The sequence below is a fragment of the Engystomops pustulosus genome, chromosome 11 (genome assembly GCF_040894005.1).
Source record: "Engystomops pustulosus chromosome 11, aEngPut4.maternal, whole genome shotgun sequence".
NCBI classification, from domain to species: Eukaryota; Metazoa; Chordata; class Amphibia; order Anura; family Leptodactylidae; genus Engystomops; species Engystomops pustulosus.
The window spans coordinates 10,507,873-10,528,175 of NC_092421.1; the positions used below are offsets into that span (position 1 = coordinate 10,507,873).

Genomic DNA, 20,303 nt, shown 5'->3' on the forward strand with positions numbered 1-20,303 from the left:
TCCTCCGCAGAGAACGCGCCGCTGGATCGCGAATGGACCGGGTAAGTAAATCTGCCCCTGTATGTTATATCTGTGGCTAGTAGAGTAAGTCTCTGCATCCTGCTTGCTGTCAGAAAGTTTCTGTGAGTGTCTGTGTATGAGCTTCTCTTGGAGGGGGAGAGGCAGACAGAATCTGTCCTGCCCGACCATAACAATCTGAAGATTTACAGTCGGATCCCATGGCAACCAAAATAGTGTACACCAGGACTGACAGAAACTGTTTGGAATTATATCTGTGAAATGCTGTATTTTTGTTAATAACAGTGAATTAGAGAATGTGTTATTTTGTTATCCTGAGAACATTCTTGTCTTCCTGGGAATACCCCTTTAAACCCCTTGATTCTTGAATCTGACTGCAGAAAATCTTATAAAATCTTCATGGAAATTTACAGTATAAAATCCACACCATGGCAGCACAAGTCTGGTTAGTTTTTTTCTGTGGAAAATAGGTATATAACCAGTACCTTAGTGATCCTTTCCTAACATGTACATGGTTTCCCACCCCAGTCGATAGGTGACAACCTGCTGCATTGGTCTACACACTTTGGTTGAAAGGGGATCTTGGAAAACATTCCAGGTTGTCTATCCCGGGGATGCATCAGGTGCCTTAGCTGCTGTTATTGTTGGCCGGCACCTTCCTGGATTAGGGTGCTGTTTACACAGGAGATCAGTGCAATGTCCAGTCAAGTCAGTGCTCGCTGTTACTAACCATCATGAGCCAGAACGTGACATGGACGACACCTGCAATTTTTTTTTGTTCCTCATGAATGGAAAAGCTTCCATGAATACTGAGGCTTATATACAATAACACACAGTATTGATAAAGGGGAATTCCCGGTTAAATCCCTACAGGGTGTGTGCTAATAATTAGCCAAAAGCGGTATTGTCCTGTAGCTGTACCTATATTATGATCTACACCCCATTACTGACTCTACAATGGTCGGGTATATGCCAAAAAATACAGCACGGAGCCCGTGACTATATCGGAGGACATAGGTAACTTTACTCAGTTTGTACAATATCAGATTACAATATTTCCTGATTGTCAGTATTTGCCCTGTATTCATGCACATGGCTGTATTATGGCTCTAAACAACTGCTATTGGGCAGATTTACCCGTTCCTGTCGCGATCCCGCGGTGCGTTGTCCGACGAGGATTCGGGTCTGCCGCGATTCACTAAGGTCGTGCGTCCAATGTGTTGCTTCCGTGCAGAGATCCGCCGGAGTTCACCTTCTTTTTCCTGGTGCATGAAAGTGCTGATTAGTGCTTGTGACACAATTTAGCTTTTAAATTCCGCGGTTTGTCCGAATCCGTTGGGTTGTCCGACGGCACATCCCCCAATTTGTGTCGCATGCAAGCTGGCGCAGATGCGCCACAAACTGATTGCGTGTGCCAAAAACCCAGGTCAATTCAGCACAAAACGGAAATATTCGGGAAACCCGACAGAATCACGGTCCGTGGACCCTTAGTAAATGAGCCCCTATGAGTCAGAATAGGGACCCAATGAAGTGTATAAGTCCTTGATTCAGGCACCGTAACTGTGGTATTCATATATCTGTTATCCATGGCCTCCTTCTTCTAACATCAATTTTTAAGGGCTCCTGGGGGGGAGGGTGCTACCAGAGCCGCCCCATGCTGCAGGTTCACAGGCTGTAACACTGTGCAGGATCACTTCCACCTGCCACTGTGTGAGATTACATCAAGCAGAAAGAGGGGAAAATGCTAAGGGAGCAGGGGGAGGGGGACACAGTGTAACAGCCTGTGAAGCCGGAGCACTGGTACTGGTAACACACCCAGAGCTTCTCTGGCTCATAAGCATAATTATTAAAGTTGATATTAGAAGGAGGGTACTACGGAACAAAAGATATGGGCTTCTGAGCATTCCATCTGTAAACTCGACTCATCTTTTGTGAAAATAGGATGAGAAGAGTCATATTTGCCTGCTTTATTCTCAGGGATGAGGAAGCAGAGGGGGTGGGGGTGGCAGTGTAGCAGCCAGTGAAGCTACAGCACTGAGGGGCTCCTGTCACTCCCACCAGAGCCCTGTGAGTTCATTAGCATAATTTTAGAAGGAAGGAGGACATGGATAACAAAACAGATATAAGAAGATACCACAAGTCCCGGTGCCTGGATCTATGTCCTATTGGAGCAATGTCCCTGGTTTATCAGGATGGATTTTGATGGTAGATTTCCTTAAAATTTTAGAAAAGGAAATCTCCATAATCTTGTTTCTTACTGTGCCCTCCATGGTGGTGCCTGGGGTATTATAGAAGTGTCTGTGTGGATTCTGTGATCTTAGAGATCAGCACTCACATGCACCGGGAAGAAGAAGGTGAACTCCGGTGGATCTGAGCGGGGAAGCGACACATGCAGGATATCGGGCGCACGCTCGTAGTGAATCGCGGCAGCTCCAAACCCAGGTCGGACAACGCACGGCAGGGATCGCGACGGGACGGGTAAGTAAATGTGCCCCATTGATCCGCTACCTAAACAATAGAGCAAAAGACAATGTACCTGTAGAAAATCAAAATTAACTTCTTCCTCTGTGTCAGATGCCATCTCGCCAGGACTTTCTCCAAGTGTTTCATCTGATAACTTCTCATGTGAGCGGCTTGCGGCATACCCCGAGTCTTCTGGTTCAGAATGCCCATTTACTTGTTTCTCTGTGTACGTTTGTTTGTCAGATGTGTCCTCTGCCTGGCCATCCGGAGTCTCCTCTATGTGCGACTCATGGGATGGAGAATGCCCGTCTGTCATTTCAAGATGTGTTTGTTCTCGTAGATCATCTTTATGATCTGTCTGGAAAGTGGAGGTTTCCAAAGTCTTTGGTTCTTGCTGTGTAAGTTTAAGGTTCTGCTCTTCTTCCTTATGGAAGTTCAGAGTTACTAAATTGTCATGTTGGTCATATTCTCCTGGAGATCTCTCCTTAAATTGCTGCTGCAAGTATTTATCAGGTGAGGTCTCAGATAGATCTTGCTCTGCTGAAGTGACATGTCCACTGTCTGCTACATGGAGGTCCATGTACCCTTCTCCTTCTGTAGACTCTCTCCTATTGTTATTTCCTTCAAACATCTTAGTTCTCCCCTCTGGAGTCTCCTCATCTTCTTCCTTAGACCTTTCTGAATGGTATTTCATCAAGTGAAAATCTTCTGAGCCCTGAGCTTTAGGAGCCAAGTTTAGGTGTGCAGATGTGAAAGCGAGCTCAGCTGACTCAGCTATTTGCTTGTGGTCTGGCTCTTCTGATGGTACTAGTTGGCAATTTGGCTTCTTGCGTGATTCCTCAGATTGTGCATGTTGGTAATGTGCCTCTTGTGATTGTGCTTGTTCGTAATGTGATTTGTTTGATTGTTGCTCAAACTTCATAGATCTTTCCTCTGCTTCTTCACCCACTTCTGGTTCCTTTAGTTGTGTTTCCTTAAACTGGCTACGATCCTCATCTAACCGTACATTGTGGTATTCCGGCACCTTTGGTAATCTGCCTCCCTCATATGAAGGATGGGCTTCCTTTAATATTGCAGATTTATGATTGTTGTCTTCTGATAAGATGTTTTGGTAATCTAGCTCCTCGGAAAGTGCATATGTGTCATTTGACTTCTTTGATGATACATTTTCATAATCTAGTTCCTCGGAAGGTGGATTTGTGTCAATTGGTTCCTTTGATGGTACATGTCGGTAATCTAGCTCCTCGGAAAGTTCATATGCTTGAACCGGTTTCTTTGACGGTACATTTTCATAATCGACTTCCTCAAAAAGTGGATTTGTATCGATTGGTTCTTTTGATGGTACATTTTGGTAATCTAGCTCCTCAGGAGTTGAATTTGTGGCAATTGGCTTCTTTGATGGTACATTGTGGTAATCTAGCTCCTCAGAAGGTGCATATTTCTGAATTGGTTCCTTGGATGGTACATTTTGGTAATCTAGTTCCTCAGTAGGTGCATATTTCTGAATTGGTTCCTTGGATGGTACATTTTGGTAATCTAGTTCCTCAGTAGGTGCATATTTCTGAATTGGTTCCTTGGATGGTACATTTTGGTAATCTAGCTCCTCAGTAGGTGCATATTTCTGAATTGGTTCCTTGGATGGTACATTTTGGTAATCTAGCTCCTCAGTAAGTGCATATTTCTGAATTGGTTCCTTGGATGGTACATTTTGGTAATCTAGCTCCTCAGTAGGTGCATATTTCTGAATTGGTTCCTTGGATGGTACATTTTGGTAATCTAGCTCCTCAGTAGGTGCATATTTCTGAATTGGTTCCTTTGATGGTACATTTTGGTAATCTAGTTCCTCAGTAGGTGCATATTTCTGAATTGGTTCCTTTGATGGTACATTTTGGTAATCTAGTTCCTCAGTAGGTGCATATTTCTGAATTGGTTCCTTTGATGGCACATTTTGGTAATCTAGCACCTCAGAAGGTTCAAACGTTTGAACTGGCACCTTACATGGTGTATTTTGGTAATCTAGTTCCTCAGAAGGTTCACACGTGTGAAATGGTTTCTTTGATGCTACAATTTCATAATCTAGTTCCTTAGAAGGTGCATATGTATGAATTGGTTCCTTTGATGGTACATTTTCGTATTCTAGCTCCTCACAAGGTTCATACGTTTGAACTGGCACCTTAGATGGTGTATTTTGGTAATCTAGTTCCTCAGAAGGTTCATATGTATGAATTGGTTCCTTTGATGGTATATTTTGGTAATCTAGCTCCTCAGAAGGTGCAGACGTTGGAACTGGCACCTTAGGCAGTATATTTTGGTAAGCTACTTCCCCAGTTGGTTCATACGCCTGATCATGATCACTAGATAGTTCATTTTTGTAAACTAGTTCCTTAGATGGTGCATACGTATTCACTAATTGATCTGACTCCGCATGTTTATGGAGTAAATCATAATCGACTGACTCTTTGACTCCAGGTTTTTCTCCGTCCTTTACATTTTCTGAGTCAGTATGATAGCACTGTATTCCACCTTTATGGTCACTTTTATCCGTCAGCTCTGTTGATTGAATAACCCTGGAAATAGGTCCCTCAAAATCTTTACATTTAGAACCTTTTGGTTGATGGTCTTTCATCTGACTGAAGGTTTCCTGTGGCTGAGCCAGGGCATCAGATGGAAAAATAACCTCGGAATGTGAATATATTTCCTGTGAAGGAGTTTTGTCATCTGATTCAATTCTCTGTGGTGTCTTATATCTATCTGTATTCTCATGAAACTCGGAGTAATCCTCTGTGGATCTGTAATGATGGATGTAAGGTGTCCCGGTGTCATGAGTGGAATCCACATCGCGTCCTTCTCCAGATCTGTAAGAGATGTAAAATCAACAGTCAGTAAATATCTCTGCTCGGGCTACAAAACGATTTAATAAATCTCATACGGTTCATACGTTTACATGAACGGTTACTGGGGGTCATTTACTAAGGGCCCGAATTGCACATTTTCGTCGGGTTACCCGAATTTTTCCGATTTGGCCAAATTGCCCCGGATTTTTGGTGCATGCGATCGGATTGTGGCGCATTGGCGCCGGCATGCACGCAACGGAAATCGGGGGCGGTATTTTAAAAATAAAATGTGTCGCTCAACACGTACTTATCTGCACCCAGCCTAGCTTGGTGGACTCCAGTGAACTCCGATGGACTTCAGCGCAGCAGCGACACCTGGTGGACATCGGGTGCACTAGCTTAGTGAATCGCCGGAAGACACGAATCAGCGTCGGAGAACCCACCACTGGATCGCGAATGGACCGGGTAAGTAAATGTGCCCCTATATGTTTACTACAATGTTGGTAAAGAAAATTTGGATGATATTCTGTTTATTTGTAGAGGGGGGGGTTCCAACAGAGCCATTTTGTGTGATAAGGACATGGCCTTAGATTATAGATCTAGCACCAGTGGCCTTGCTTAAGGATAGATGTCAAGTTGAGAAAACTGATCATTACATCTAATCACAGGCCCTCGTTAAGTACCAATGAGGCCCATGGTTGGCTTCAGTGGTCATAAATGGAACCTCATCTGGTTGAAAGCCATTTCTCTTACTCTATAATTTGCCCCTAAAAGTCATATCTACATTAAAGGGTGACTTTTGATTGGTCAAGCACATGATGTGCAGCCCTTGGATGGGCTAGGGGGCTGCACATCAGGTGTTCTTTCAGGTCTCATAGGTCTCTATTATCTAGAACAGTGATTTTCAACCTTTTTTGAGCCGCGGCACACTTTTTATACTTAGAAAATCCTGGGGCACACCACCAACCAAAATAGCACAAAATGACACTAAAACAGTCATAAAAGGCCTCCCTTTACTAATAAAAAACCCCTAGCGGCCTCCCTTTACTAATAAAAAGACCCTAGCGGCCTCCCTTTACTAATAAAAAACCCCTAGCGGCCTCCCTTTACTAATAAAAAGACCCTAGCAGCCTCCCTTTACTAATTAAGAGCCCCTAGCGGCCTCCCTTTACTAATTAAGAGCCCCTAGCGGCCTCCCTTTACTAATTAAAAGACCCTAGCGGCCTCCCTTTACTAATTAAAAGACCCTAGCGGCCCCCCTTTACTAATTAAGAGCCCCTAGAGGCCTCTCTTTACTAATTAAAAGGCTCTAGAGGTCCCCCTTTGCTAATTAAAATGCCCTAGAGGCCCCCCTTTACTAATTAAAAGGCCCTAGAGGCCCCCCTTTACTAATTAAAAGGCCCTAGAGGCCCTCCTTTACTAATTAAAAGGCCCTAGATGCCCCCCTTTACTAATTAAAAGGCCCTAGATGCCCCCCTTTACTAATAAAAAAAGACCCTAGCTGCCTTCCCTATACAAATAATAACCTTATATACTTACCCTTGATGTCTTTTTCCGCGTACCTTCACTCCTAATGGCGATCCTCCCACCTTCTGTAGCTCCTGCACCGCGCGCCTCTGGTCACGTGACTTACGCCACCTGACGTCAGGTCGCGTCAGTTATGTGACATGGGCCGCACGGTGCAGGAGCTACAGAAGATGGGCGGATCGCCGACGCGGGGCTTGTAGGAAAGTATGGGGGCCAAAACACGGGGGCGCGGTGGCAGCGCTACACAGGGGGCACCATAGTTCGGGGGAACTTTCCCCGCGGCACACTCAACCATGTGTCGCGGCACACTAGTGTGCCACAGCACACAGGTTGAAAATCACTGATCTAGAACATGGCTCACGTTGTTTCTGGAGAACAGGTTACCTTAGTTGTGGAGGGGAATCTGCAGGTTTCTGAGTATAATGAGGCATATACTCCACGTTCCTCACCGAAGGATCTATTTCTGGCCTTCTGTCCACCTCCAAATCTTTATCAGTATGTCCAGTGTCAGGTATGCCTCGTTTCCCAGGATGAGGAGTAGAATCGACTCTTTCCTCAGTAAGTTCCATTTCTTTGCTACAGACACTTGATCTGTAAACATCGGAATGACCAGTATGTACATCTTCCAGAAGAGGTGAATCACGAGGGTCACTTCTATCAGCTTTTATGATCCCTTCATCTGTGGTCACTGTGTAGTTGGGTATTTGTGTCCTCACGTAACCCGTTGGTTCATGTTTTCCAGTAGACTCTTTCTCATCCACAGAACCTTCGTCTGTCATTTGCTGTCCATGTAACGCTGGTTTCTGTAACAATTTCACAAAGACATCATTAGTTTATCCAGACCTACAGATTATACTCATTTACAATTATGTCCTACATCTTTTGGCTCAGCAGGCATCAGCCTTTATAACAAAAGTTATGTAGACCAAGCCCAATCAATGTCCTCATGATTCTGCTGGGGGAAAAAAAAAAGTAATTTTACAATTACAGTCATTGGCTCTCACATCTGCATGCTATAACATTAGTTTACATTCTCCATTTGAGGAAATCAACCAGGGTAAAAAAACACTATAGATACTCACTCCTGTTCCTCTTGATGATGATCCCTGGCGCTGTCCTCCGCTAGTCTCGCTGCACCTAGCAAAGAGACTTCTCATTAGCAGCATGGAGCGCGGGACAAGATGTCCGGCACTCCGGGCTGATAATTGTGCACGCCCCCGCCCCTCCCTATCCTATGTTGGGAGCATAAGAGAGGGAGGTGACGTCATGAGAGAGGCAGAGAGGGAGGTGCGGGAGCGTGCATAATTATCAGCCCGGAGTGCCGGACATTTGTCCCTGTGCTCTGTGCTGCTAATTATAAGTTTCTTTTCTAGGTAACTCTGGCATGTCCAGACTAGCGAAGGACAGTGCTGGGATCAACATGTGTATGTGTATACATTGTATAGTGTGTATATGTGCTCTATATGTGTGCACATGAGTTTATAATAGCGTGATGGTAACTCGCATGTGTCAGTATACAAATATGTAAGTGGGAAGAGTTCCACATTCAAAAGCCTTCTAAGGGGCCCTGCCTAGTAACGCCCCTGGGGGACATATACAAATAAAATACTACATTACAGACTACAAACAGTCATATGGAACAATAAGAATCACAAACCGACAATCTTGATGTCATCTGAAAGATGAGATTCTTATCCTTAATATGAAGCCAAAAGCAATGCACTAGGTTCTAGCATCTAATGTACACTCCCCAGGGGAGTAACTAGGTGAGGCAGGGCCCCATAGCAGACTTCTGAATGGGGCCCCCCTTCCCACTTAAAAAATATACATTGTGAGAAAGTAAGAGGTATTGTGTGGGAAAACCGCTATCTGTCTTACAGGCAGATGAAATGCTGGTGGTAAAAGCCCTGGGTTTGTCTGCAGTAACCCAAGGGTTAATGCAGACATGATAAGCAGGAATAGTCTGTTTTGTCTGTGTTGGCCTAGCTAACACAGACACATTGGTAATGTCCGTACTGGGCCTGCTTATTATGGAGTAGGGGTAGGCTGGTAGTGGGACTCCTACTCCACCCGGGCTTCTGTCCTAGGCTTTTGTATAGCCCACAGGTGCAGGTCACAGGCCTCGTTAGGGTCTGATTTAGTCTGCAGGCCAGAAGCAGTAGGAGAGGCCCTACCTGGAGAGCTGAAAGCGAGATTGCATTCTGACAGCAAAGGTAACTGAGGGTCTCCTGTCTTGCTGCTGGCCAAGAGCGTGTGCCAGGCAGGCTGGTACCCGGATAGCTAGGGTCCTCCAAATGTATTAGACAGCGCCTAACCGGGCAGGAATTACTTTTATAATGTTTTTGCATGTGCCCAAGCCAAGGCTGAATTTGTGTTCTGTTTTGCAAGCGTGAATAAACACTTAAGTTGGACTTTTAAACCTGCGTGTGTCACTGCTTCCTGCACTGCTACCAGTCAACTACCAGAGCAATTCCCCACAACATATTTGTATACTCACACATGCGAGTTACAATCACACATTTATACACTTATCACATGTATAGAACATACATACACATAAAGTGTCATATACAAATGTAAAGCATATATACACACATACACGGTATACACATACAGCATATACACATCACATATACAGCATATTTACATCACATATAAGTTATATACATAATGGGGCACATTTACTACATTCAGATCTTTAGGAGTAGAGATATACTTCCACAATGTCAGAATAGTGTTCTAAGTAAATGACCATGTGCATCCCCCATGCTTAGAAAACCCCGGAATCGTTTGTGAGTATATGAAATTAAAATAACTTCTTTGGTTTTAGAAAACTTTTTCAGAAAAGTTTTTAATATGACATAAATGGTCAGTGGAACCTAAAGGTGAACAGCGTGGTTGTCGGAACATCTCCTAACCTACACGCGGATCACCCTGCATGGTGGATGAACATGGTCATTTAGTTAGAACACTATTCCGACATTGTGGAAATTAAAGGTATATCTCTATTCCTAAAGATCTGAGTCAGAGACCTCCAGGTAATGTTCCTCTTCTTTTTCTATGTGCGATTCTCTGCCGGAAAAAAAAACTTTTGAGGAACGCAGAAGCGGAGGGAAATACGGATCGGATTGTGGCGAATTGGCGCCGGCTTTCATACGACACAAATCGGGGGGCATGACCGCCGGAAAACCGACTGATTCGGACAAACCGAGGAATTTAAAAATCCAATTGTGTCGCAAGATCAGCACCGGGAAGAAGAAGGTGAACTCCGGGGGTCCTCAGTGGGGGAAGCGACACATGCAGGAAATTGTACACACGATATTAGTGCATCGCAGGAGCTCCGAATCCTTGTCGGACATTCTGGATCGTCGGTGTCAATGGGACGGGTAAGTAAATGTGCCCCACTCTATCTTTTCCCCGTGTACGGTGTGGATCGGTGCCACACATGTGAGGCACTGTACCGTCGCTGGGCCGCCATTGCCATTTATGGGGACGTATATATGCCACATATACATCCCCAAAGACGGGCGTGTGAATGAGCCCTTAGTCTGTATATTAAAAGTGTATTTGCCTCCATTTAATGAATCCTATCATCAAGCTATAAAATAAATAATTTGATGGAGGACAAGCCCTTACTAAATTCTGCACCCAGTTAGATTTCTGTGGCTGGATGGAGAGGGCTCCTGGCTCCCATGTCACCTTCAAGTTCATAGAATCTTTAAGGCTGGGTCACCCCTTTAAGTCCCCATTATTACCTGTTCAGCTATTATGTCTTAATATATTGGCGCCATCTACCGTCTAAAGAGACTCTGAGCACAAGTATTTGATGCTGTGCTGCTCCTAAGGGTTAAATGGTCTTATTTATCTTATGTCTGAAACTATTGTAACTTTCCTGAGCTGTGGCAGGCTGTGATTGGTTGGCAACTATGAACTATCCAGACTGTGCAGAAGTTTATAAGTACAAGCTCAGCCTGGGGTTCTGGCTCTCTGTTCTGAAATAGTGCTGTGAACTACACACTGATTTCTGTTGTGCTGTTACTGCAGCAGAGCTGACCTGACACACCAGAGATTATTTGCCAACATGGTCACCCCCTGGACCAGGAAGGGCTAGTCCTCAGAGGGAGGAGTTTGTCATCATGCTGTTACTTGCTGCAGTCAGAGTTTTTTCAAAACCTCTGCTTGCTTTGCGTGTCCCTGGCATGCCACTACTATCACAGGCCTCACAACTACCTTCTGCCGGGGATATTTCACCCAGGAGGGTGCCCAGGAGGGAAGCCTCCCCTCTTCTTGCGTCACCTTGCCAGGCATGATGGCTCGTTTACACTATGGGGCAGATTTACTTACCCGGTCCCATCGCGATCCCACGGTGTGGGCGTGATTCACTAAGATCGAGTTCCTGCATGTGTCGCTGCTGCGCCGAGGTCCGCCGGAGTTCACCTTCTTCTTCCAGGTGCATGTGAGTGCTTATCTTGTGACACAAATCCATTTTTAAATTCCGCAGTCTGTCCGAATCCGTCGGGGTGTCCGACAGCCCGCCCCACGATTTCTGTCGCGTTTAAGCCGGCGCTAATGCGCCAAAATCCGTTCGCGTGCGCCAAAATCCTGGGGCAATTCGCCGCAAAACGGAAATCATCAGGAAACCCGACGAAAATGTGTCCGACGGGCCCTTAGTAAATGAGCCCCTATGTGTTGAGTCATGTTTTTTGATGTGTTTTTGGCACTTTCCAAAGGCTTCAACCTTGACCACATGATGAGATCACATTGCGTTTTAGCACATGCAGTGGAAACGCAATGTAACCTTAGCATGTGATCAAGGCTGAAGCCTCTGGAATGAGTAAAAAACACATTAAAAAAGTAACATGTGAATGCGCCCTGAAAGGGAAGAATGAGGCCTACATTAGGACAGAGGCTACTGTGACACGTGCCTTCAAGCCAGCTACTCCACTGTTATGAACCTGCTGCCCCCATACACTGTTGGCCCCTGGTGCGGAGGTTGCAGGAGCTAGCCATTTGGATTGTTTCAAGTGCTCCTTATGGTCTTCATTTCTTACCATCAAGAGCCCCCAGATAAACCACCTCGATCCTGGGAGACTACTACATACAAGCGAGCTGGGCCATAGAGGTGAACTCCATTTATCCTACACCCCCTCAATAGTGGGAGAGAGAAAGAAATCATGACTAGCAGTCCCAGAAAAGATCATTGCTCATTCTCCCTGCAATCTCAAAGGAATCATACCACACCATTGCCAACCACGTTCAACCCCTTGTTGTTTTTGGGTTCTTCAGATATTTTAGGTATTTGATGCACTACATCTGGACCCCTCCATATAATGTCATCATGGCTTAATGCACTGAAATGTGATGGTTTATACTATAGGGGAACCTATCAGCAGCCCCTGGCCTACAAATCTTCCACCAGTTAAGCAGCTTCTTCTTCATGTACCTTTCATGACCCAGCATGGTGGTATCCTCAAAATGAACTTTGAAGTGAGATGTCACTTCGGTCCTGAGCACTTCACCTCCTTGACTTGACTGATGGCTGCATTATGTTAACAATGTAATTGCCCCCCTTCGCCCATGAGGTCGTTGAGGGGCAGCAATCCATGGCCATGACAGCCAGGAGTCACCAGGTAGACTTTTATAGATAAGTAGGTAAATACTACAATACTGTAGCCCCATCTACCATGATATTGTAGGCTAGCAATTTCTTCCGACCAAGAGACACCACCATTCAAGGGCCCCTCCCTCTGTAGGCCCCTACACCTCCATCTTAAAGCCTTTAATTCTTTGCTTATCTCTTTCATATGAGAGAATAAACTCCTGGGTTTGGAACCTTCAATGGACGTGGAGTCCAGAACAACTGTGCAGGGTGAACCTTCCAACCAGGCCTCACCATTTCTAGCTGGAAATATAATTTTACTAGGGTAAAGGGAATTTTCCGGCACTTTTTATATGGCTCGGTCACAATTTGAATGACAACAACACTTCTTTTAAGGTAAGATGAAGAATAACTGATGACTTCTCTCCAGCCACTGTTCCCACCACTTTTCCCCATGAGATCCTGCAGACTTGTGGATTGATTCCAGATTTTGCACCCTAGGTGATACATGACTCACTAGTAATATTTCTGGTCCATCCAGTTGGGAGTGAAGGTATTTCATATCTGTACACAGAAGTTATGAGGCATCTTGTAAAGTCAGGTGACAAGGAACCACCAGGGCCCTTATGAAGAACGTCTAACTTTAGATTTGCTACTCTAGATAGAGATCTACTATATCAGCGAGTAAAGGGTTCAAGTTCTCACTTATCCCAGAAACAACAAGGAAAACTGGTTTTCTGTCCACCTTGCGCACACAATCTCATCGCCTTGGCTGTCGGTGCGTGATAGTGGTGTCTGCACTTAAGGTTTACAAGAAAGACTTCACAGAGGCCAGAAGATCTTATTTCTGACCTTCGTACTGATCTCCGAGCAGGAAGCTAGAAACACATTTTACGTCCACTGGAACAGAAGTATGAAATCAACATATATAACCAAACCAGAGATTTCCATCTATAGTCTGCTGTTTCGGAATTCGTGCCTCTCGTCAGTGCAGTCGAGGGCTACTCAATGTTGGATGAGATCCCATACACTGCTTTATCTCCTCAGCAGGAATCGTGGTCACCCAACCATCTAGTAACCCTACTCTGTATTGATGAGGTCCAAGCTGGGCTGGCACCATCACTGGGTTTACCTGGGCATGTGCCGGGAACCCAGAGCTGCTGGGGTGGCCCACATAAGGCTGTACATACGGAATCCATAAGGGGGGCTTTATGTAAAATAACTATGAGTAGGTTGTTTGGGATGATAAACTAGGAAATATTTTACAGAACAGAAGGTTTTAGTTTCTGAATTTTTAATGCCGCCACTGTATGTTGACTGCAAAAGGGCCACTGAGGAGCTGTCGCCCAGGGGCCTACTGAAACCTGGAGCCAACCCTGGGTCCAAAAATCCCAAAACTATTGTCCAAAGCTACAACTAATTCTAAAAAGTGTTATCAACTTGCATTAAGATTCCGACCAATGCCTTTGGAGAGCTACACATGCTGATCTATCCCATTAGTAAAGGTTTGGATAATCAGACCTCACATTCATTGGCTTTTGGGGCACCAAGCTAATCAATGCAGGGTACAGATGTCAGACCCCAGCGATTGCAAATCGAAGATTTACTGAGGTTCGGTTATCAGTATGAAAAACTACGCAAGAACCAAAAACCCTGTATTTTGACCAAGTCAATATTAATATGTGAAATACAAACTGCAGCAATTTTCGTAGTGGGTTGTGCCTTTGCAGGGCTTGTAGGGAAGTTGCATGAGCCCCGTTATGATCATCCTTGTACTAGAGGCAGATATGTTTACTCTGGGCCGATGGTTGCCCCAAAACAGTCTGAAATATCAAATGCTAAAGCCTAATACCCAGGGCCATGTCCACCATGTAGGTATTGCAGGGGTGGACAACCATAATAGTCATATCAATGGTGGAGACTTTTGGCCAGAGATGTAACTTAAAGGGCCACTATAAGTTCAAAATAATAATTCCAGCCTCTGTTAAACATGCATTAAATTGGGCTACGTGTTTGCGGATAGTTATTTTTTAAATAATTTTTTACAACATGGCACTGGATAGATGGATTGGCACTGGATAGATGGATAACGATGACCGCCCCGCACTGCAAAAGGACTGCAGCTCCCGCAGAGTGCAGCAATTGGCTGAATCCATAGCACCAGAATGTGGAGCGACAAATTTACAATAGAAAAGATGTGGGTGCTCACAGAATTGTCCAATGAACGAACACCCGAACCGCAGGAGGCCACTACATGCATGCGCGACAGGAGTCAGACTCCCAGTCGTTATTGAGGTGACTGGGGGGGGGGGTTAGAAAAAAGTTGGCAAGTGGTAATAAATGATTTTATTATGTCTAAAATGGTCATGAATTTTAAACATTAAATTAAGATGTTCTTTGGTTATTGATGGAAAAGCTCATTAGGGGCAATATTTGTGACCGCACAACCCCTTTAAAGGGGTTTTCTCATCTGAGATATAGATACATTTCATTCGACTGGATGTTATTACCGTAAAAATAATTTCCCATAAATGTTGCCATGTTGTACCTTAGAAACAAGAAAGCTGTCCTTGGATACAACCAGCCACGCACCCTGACACAGGTTGGCATTCATATTCTATTAAGGCTCCCCACCCCCTGGATTCAGTGTTCATTACCACAGACCTGCAGTAACTTCCAGACACTTCATATGAAAATACTATGGCGCCAGTTTTCTGTAGGACAAGAACGTGCAAGTTCATGTATTTATGTGTCTGCGACAGTTTTGTGTTGCGGCTGCTCTGTGTCCGTCAAGACAGAAAAATGTGCACCTAATGGGGCTGTTATCGCTTAGTCGGAGTTTGTGACACATTCAAATCACCGACACAACAGAATTGTGTCACACGCTCTATGTAAAAGGTGCACCAAAAAAGATGCTGCACGCTTCCCGTGCAATGCAGGGGGCGCCAGATTCATGAACACGTGCGCCAGTATTTAATAATCAGCCGCACCCTGCACAGGACGGAGGACACTGTACAATCTGGGCCTATTTGTTTCTTTGTGCAATCCCTCCAACAGTGCCGGTCGTATCCAAGGACAACAATCTTCTGATTGTTTTGAATAACATGGCCAGGTGAGAATTACAGAGGGTACAATTGCACTCAGGAACTTGGGGTCCCATAAGGTGTCTCCCCATACAAACAGAACAGTATAAACGATATAGAGTATCCACTGGGGACCTGCAGCTAAAGCTTCACCTTCGGTTGGGGCCCAGATTTTGTGACTGACCTGTAACGCACAGAATCCATATAAAATACATAAAGATGTGTGTCTGTAGTAAGTTATCACACAATCTCTGTAATGCATTCCTATGTAACCAAGTCACCGCTGTGTAAAGTTAATAAATGAACATACGTCAGATAAGAATGTATGGAAAATGATAAGTTCCCTCGTATCGCTGCCCCTTGTATCCGCTGAATCTGGTGAGAATGTGACCAAATAGGGAAATGTGCAGCCGCCATACAGTCCGGGTCAGCATTATTGTCAGTGTAAACATCACGTGCCTATAGTCTATATATATATATTATGTGAGAGGAAATGACAGATTACGTGTATTAGGGTGATGCCACACGTGGCGTTTTGAACCCGTTTTTGGTCCGTTTTTAAGCAGTCCGTTTGACAGGTTTTACCAATTATCAATAAACTGGTCAAAAACTGATGCGTTTTCAAAAAAATGCATGCGTTTTTGGAGGGACTGCTTAAAAAGGGACCAAAAACGAGTTCAAAACGCCACGTGTGGCATCACCCTTACAGCGACCACAATGTGAATTGGGTCACACTGGACGCTGTCTCCCATGTGTTGGTCTCTGGGATGGCCTGGTTCAGGACTCTAATTGCTGGAGCAGAGACAGAAGTGTGATCACCGCTCCAGACCAAAGCTTCCACATTCTACACCAGGTGTGCAATCCCTTTAAGAAGGGTGCGGAGCAGTCATTAGGGGCTCTCTACCTGGAGACACAGAAGTTGTACTGTGTGAGGGCCACACTGTCAGCTTGAATCTTGCAGTCTATGAGAGCTTTGTCATTGCCGACCCCCCCACGATTGAGCTGAACCCCTACAATATATAGAAATAATGGGGCTCATTTACTAAGGGTCCGTGGTCCGCACTATCGTCGGAATACCCAGCGATTTCCAATGTGCCCCGTATTTGGAAAGGGTTTTTAGTGCACGCGATCGGATTTTGGCGCATCAGCGCTGGCTTTCACGCGACACAAATCAGGGGGGCAGGGCCATCCGGCAGATTCGGGCTAAGCGCGGGATTTAACAAAGCAATTTGTGTCACAAGCAAATCGAGGGAGGAAGACGGTGAACTCCGGCGGACCTCAGCGGGGAAGCGACACATGCAGGAACTCGGGCACACGATCTTAGTGAATATGGATTCCGGCGGACAACGCACCTCGGGGATCACGCAGGGACCAGGTTAGTAAATGTGCCCCAATATTTTTAGTCTGTGTAATATGGCACAGACCACAATGCGGGAACATGATAATGGATCCCAATATATAACATGGTTTCCATCTACCATAGAAAATAGCCATAAGGTCCTATGTCCCATATAGCTCCTTTCCCTCACTCCTAGCCAACTACTGAGGTATGGGATGAGATATATGGCGTCGTAATCCTCAGTGGGAGGGCGAAAATAACTAGGAAGAGGAGGGGCATACTTGTGGATATGCAAAGTATACATACCTTGTCCCGCCTACTGTGCATTATTTTTGCCCCCCTCCCACTTAGTATTATGCCACCATATATACCCCGAGTCCATGGATTCACTTTACCGGATAAAGAGGTGGTGACTATTCTGAAACGTGTTGTATACTGTGTGAATAAAGCCTCAAAAAATCCAACACACAGCTCCATCTGTTAACTTGGGAACAATGTGGTATTCTTTGGATCGTTTTGAGCTAAATCACACAAAAAGTTTTGTAAAAAGTGGGGAAATGGTAAAAGAGAGTCACAACAATTATGTGCCGCTAACAACTAGGAGTGAGAGGATCCACACTGACAACTAGGAGCGAGAGGATCCACGCTGACAACTAGGAGTGAGAGGATCCACACTGACAACTAGGAGCGAGAGGATCCACGCTGACAACTAGGAGTGAGAGGATCCACACCGACAACTAGGAGTGAGAGGATCCACACTGACAACTAGGAGTGAGAGGATCCACACTGACAACTAGGAGCGAGAGGATCTACGCTGACAACTAGGAGTGAGAGGATCCACACCGACAACTAGGAGCGAGAGGATCCACGCTGACAACTAGGAGTGAGAGGATCCACGCTGACAACTAGGAGTGAGAGGATCCACACTGACAACTAGGAGTGAGAGGATCCACGCTGACAACTAGGAGTGAGAGGATCCACGCTGACAACTAGGAGTGAGAGGATCCACACTGACAACTAGGAGTGAGAGGATCCACACTGACAACTAGGAGTGAGAGGATCCACACTGACAACTAGGAGTGAGAGGATCCACACTGACAACTAGGACTGAGAGGATCCACACCGACAACTAGGAGCGAGAGGATCCACGCTGACAACTAGGAGTGAGAGGATCCACGCTGACAACTAGGAGTGAGAGGATCCACACTGACAACTAGGAGTGAGAGGATCCACACTGACAACTAGGAGTGAGAGGATCCACACTGACAACTAGGAGTGAGAGGATCCACACTGACAACTAGGACTGAGAGGATCCACACTGACAACTAGGACTGAGAGGATCCACACTGACAACTAGGAGTGACAGGATCCGCACTGACAACTAGGAGTGAGAGGATCCACACTGACAACTAGGAGCGAGAGGATCCACACTGACAACTAGGAGCGAGAGGATCCACACTGACAACTAAGAGTGAGAGGATCCACACTGACAACTAGGAGAAGAGGATCCACACTGACAACTAGGAGTGAGAGGATCCACACTGACAACTAGGAGGGAGAGGATCCACACTGACAACTAGGAGTGAGAGGATCTGCGCTGACAACTAGGAGTGAGAGGATCCACACTGACAACTAGGAGTGAGAGGATCCACACTGACAACTAGGAGTGAGAGGATCCACACTGACAACTAGGAGTGAGAGGATCCACACTGACAACTAGGAGTGAGAGGATCCACACTGACAACTAGGAGTGAGAGGATCCACACTGACAACTAGGAGTGAGAGGATCCACACTGACAACTAGGAGGAAGAGGATCCACACTGACAACAAGGAGCGAGAGGAGCCACACTGACAACTAGGAGGAAGAGGATCCACACTGACAACAAGGAGCGAGAGGATCCATGCCAACAACACATAAGATACAAGATTTTGGTCTCTTTCATCATTGTTTAGGTGTTTGGGGGCTGTCGATGTCTCTGTATCCTGCATTATGTATATTTTTGCTGCTGAGCAGTCCAGCCCTTTAGAAGACAATTGGACGGCTGAACTGCATGATATTATCCTTGTAGATGAGGGACAGGAGCCCCATCCTCCTGCAGTTGTATACTCCACTACTCTAGAAGCCGCTGTAGCTGAGCCATCCTCTCTACCACCAGGGGGTGCAGGGGCGAATTTTCGTGGAGTCACGTTTAAACTTTCTTACTATATCCTGTTGAGAGACTTGGCTGCCGTTCATATATATTCCATTATTACACGATAAACATGACTTGCAGACATTGACCTCACCATGGTGACATCCTGCATTTCCTCAGAGGGGTAGAACAATGTAAAGGGTAAGAACCTTGTAATGTACCCCTGCCCTGTCTTATGTCCCTTCTGTGGTACAGGCAGAAGAAGAAAAGCTACAAACCACATTGTGACCTGTATATCTCAGAGGTTCAGTGTTCACCTTAGACCTGTACATTACAACAATTAACTGCAAATCAGCTTGAGCTTAATATATGGAACCACATGGAACATATTTATAGAGCACAGTATGGCAGAAGACATCTTACCTCCTCATTGGCATCGCCTCCATGCAGTCTTCTCATATCTCCATCTATCTTGTATCCTTTGGTGTCTTGCTGCTCAGGTTCAGACACAGTACAGTCCACTGGTCTTTGTCCTTCAGCTTGATGGTCAGTTTTTGGCCTAGTGATTTGTCCCGGTGGCTTTTTTCGTTCTTTGGGCTTTGGTGGTGAAAGTTCTGAAGCATCACGTGTGTCCTTTGGCTCGTAGGTTGAATTTATGTGTTGTGTATATTTGTTCTGTATAACATCTCCAGAATTTGGTTCTATAGGTGCTTCCAAATGTCCTTTGTCATTATGGGGTAAAATGTGTCCCAGCTCTGACTCTACATGAAGAACCTGGTTGTCGTAAACTACTGCACTTTTCACATTTCCGTGCTGAATTTGACTTTTTTGTAGGGATTCCCTTTTTTGGACACTTGGGACATTCTTCTCAGATCTCGTTCCAGCAGACGACACTGTGACATCGTCTTTAGGGTCATATTGTTTTTGTAATTCTGGAATCTCCACTAGGTCACTAGAGGAAACTGCAGGAACTATAGATAGATCTTCAGATACTCTTGAAGGCAAACTTTCCGACTTTTCCCTATAGTCTATGACTTTGAGAGCAGCGGCTTCTTCTTCTGTAGTGATCCTGCTAGGGCTTTTTGTATCCAAAACTGGACTTTCTACAACTGCAGTTGTTTCTTTAATTTGTGGATCCGTATCTGTACATTCTACGCTGGGACAAGGTTTCTGGGACGCAGCCTCGCTAACATAAGCCAAAATAAACAGAGGTATTAAGCAAGACGAAGAGAGAATGCAAAAACATGGGCAACATTGTCATTGACATTTATAGGAGGTGAAAATTGTTTAAAGGGATTTCTAGAATT

The 20,303-nt window shown here is 45.2% G+C and overlaps 1 protein-coding gene across 1 annotated transcript in view; it reads right to left on the reverse strand.

Annotated features, from left to right (window-relative positions):
- The window catches only part of TNKS1BP1 (tankyrase 1 binding protein 1), a 56,823-nt gene that overhangs the window by 24,202 nt on the left and 12,318 nt on the right, over window positions 1-20,303 (reverse strand). Inside the window, exons 4-6 of the mRNA XM_072130170.1 lie at window positions 19,420-20,182; window positions 7,227-7,645; window positions 2,555-5,336 (exon numbers count right to left, since the gene is read on the reverse strand). Of these exons, the coding sequence (XP_071986271.1) occupies window positions 2,555-5,336; window positions 7,227-7,645; window positions 19,420-20,182 (3,964 nt within the window). The remainder of the gene's footprint in view (window positions 1-2,554; window positions 5,337-7,226; window positions 7,646-19,419; window positions 20,183-20,303) is intronic.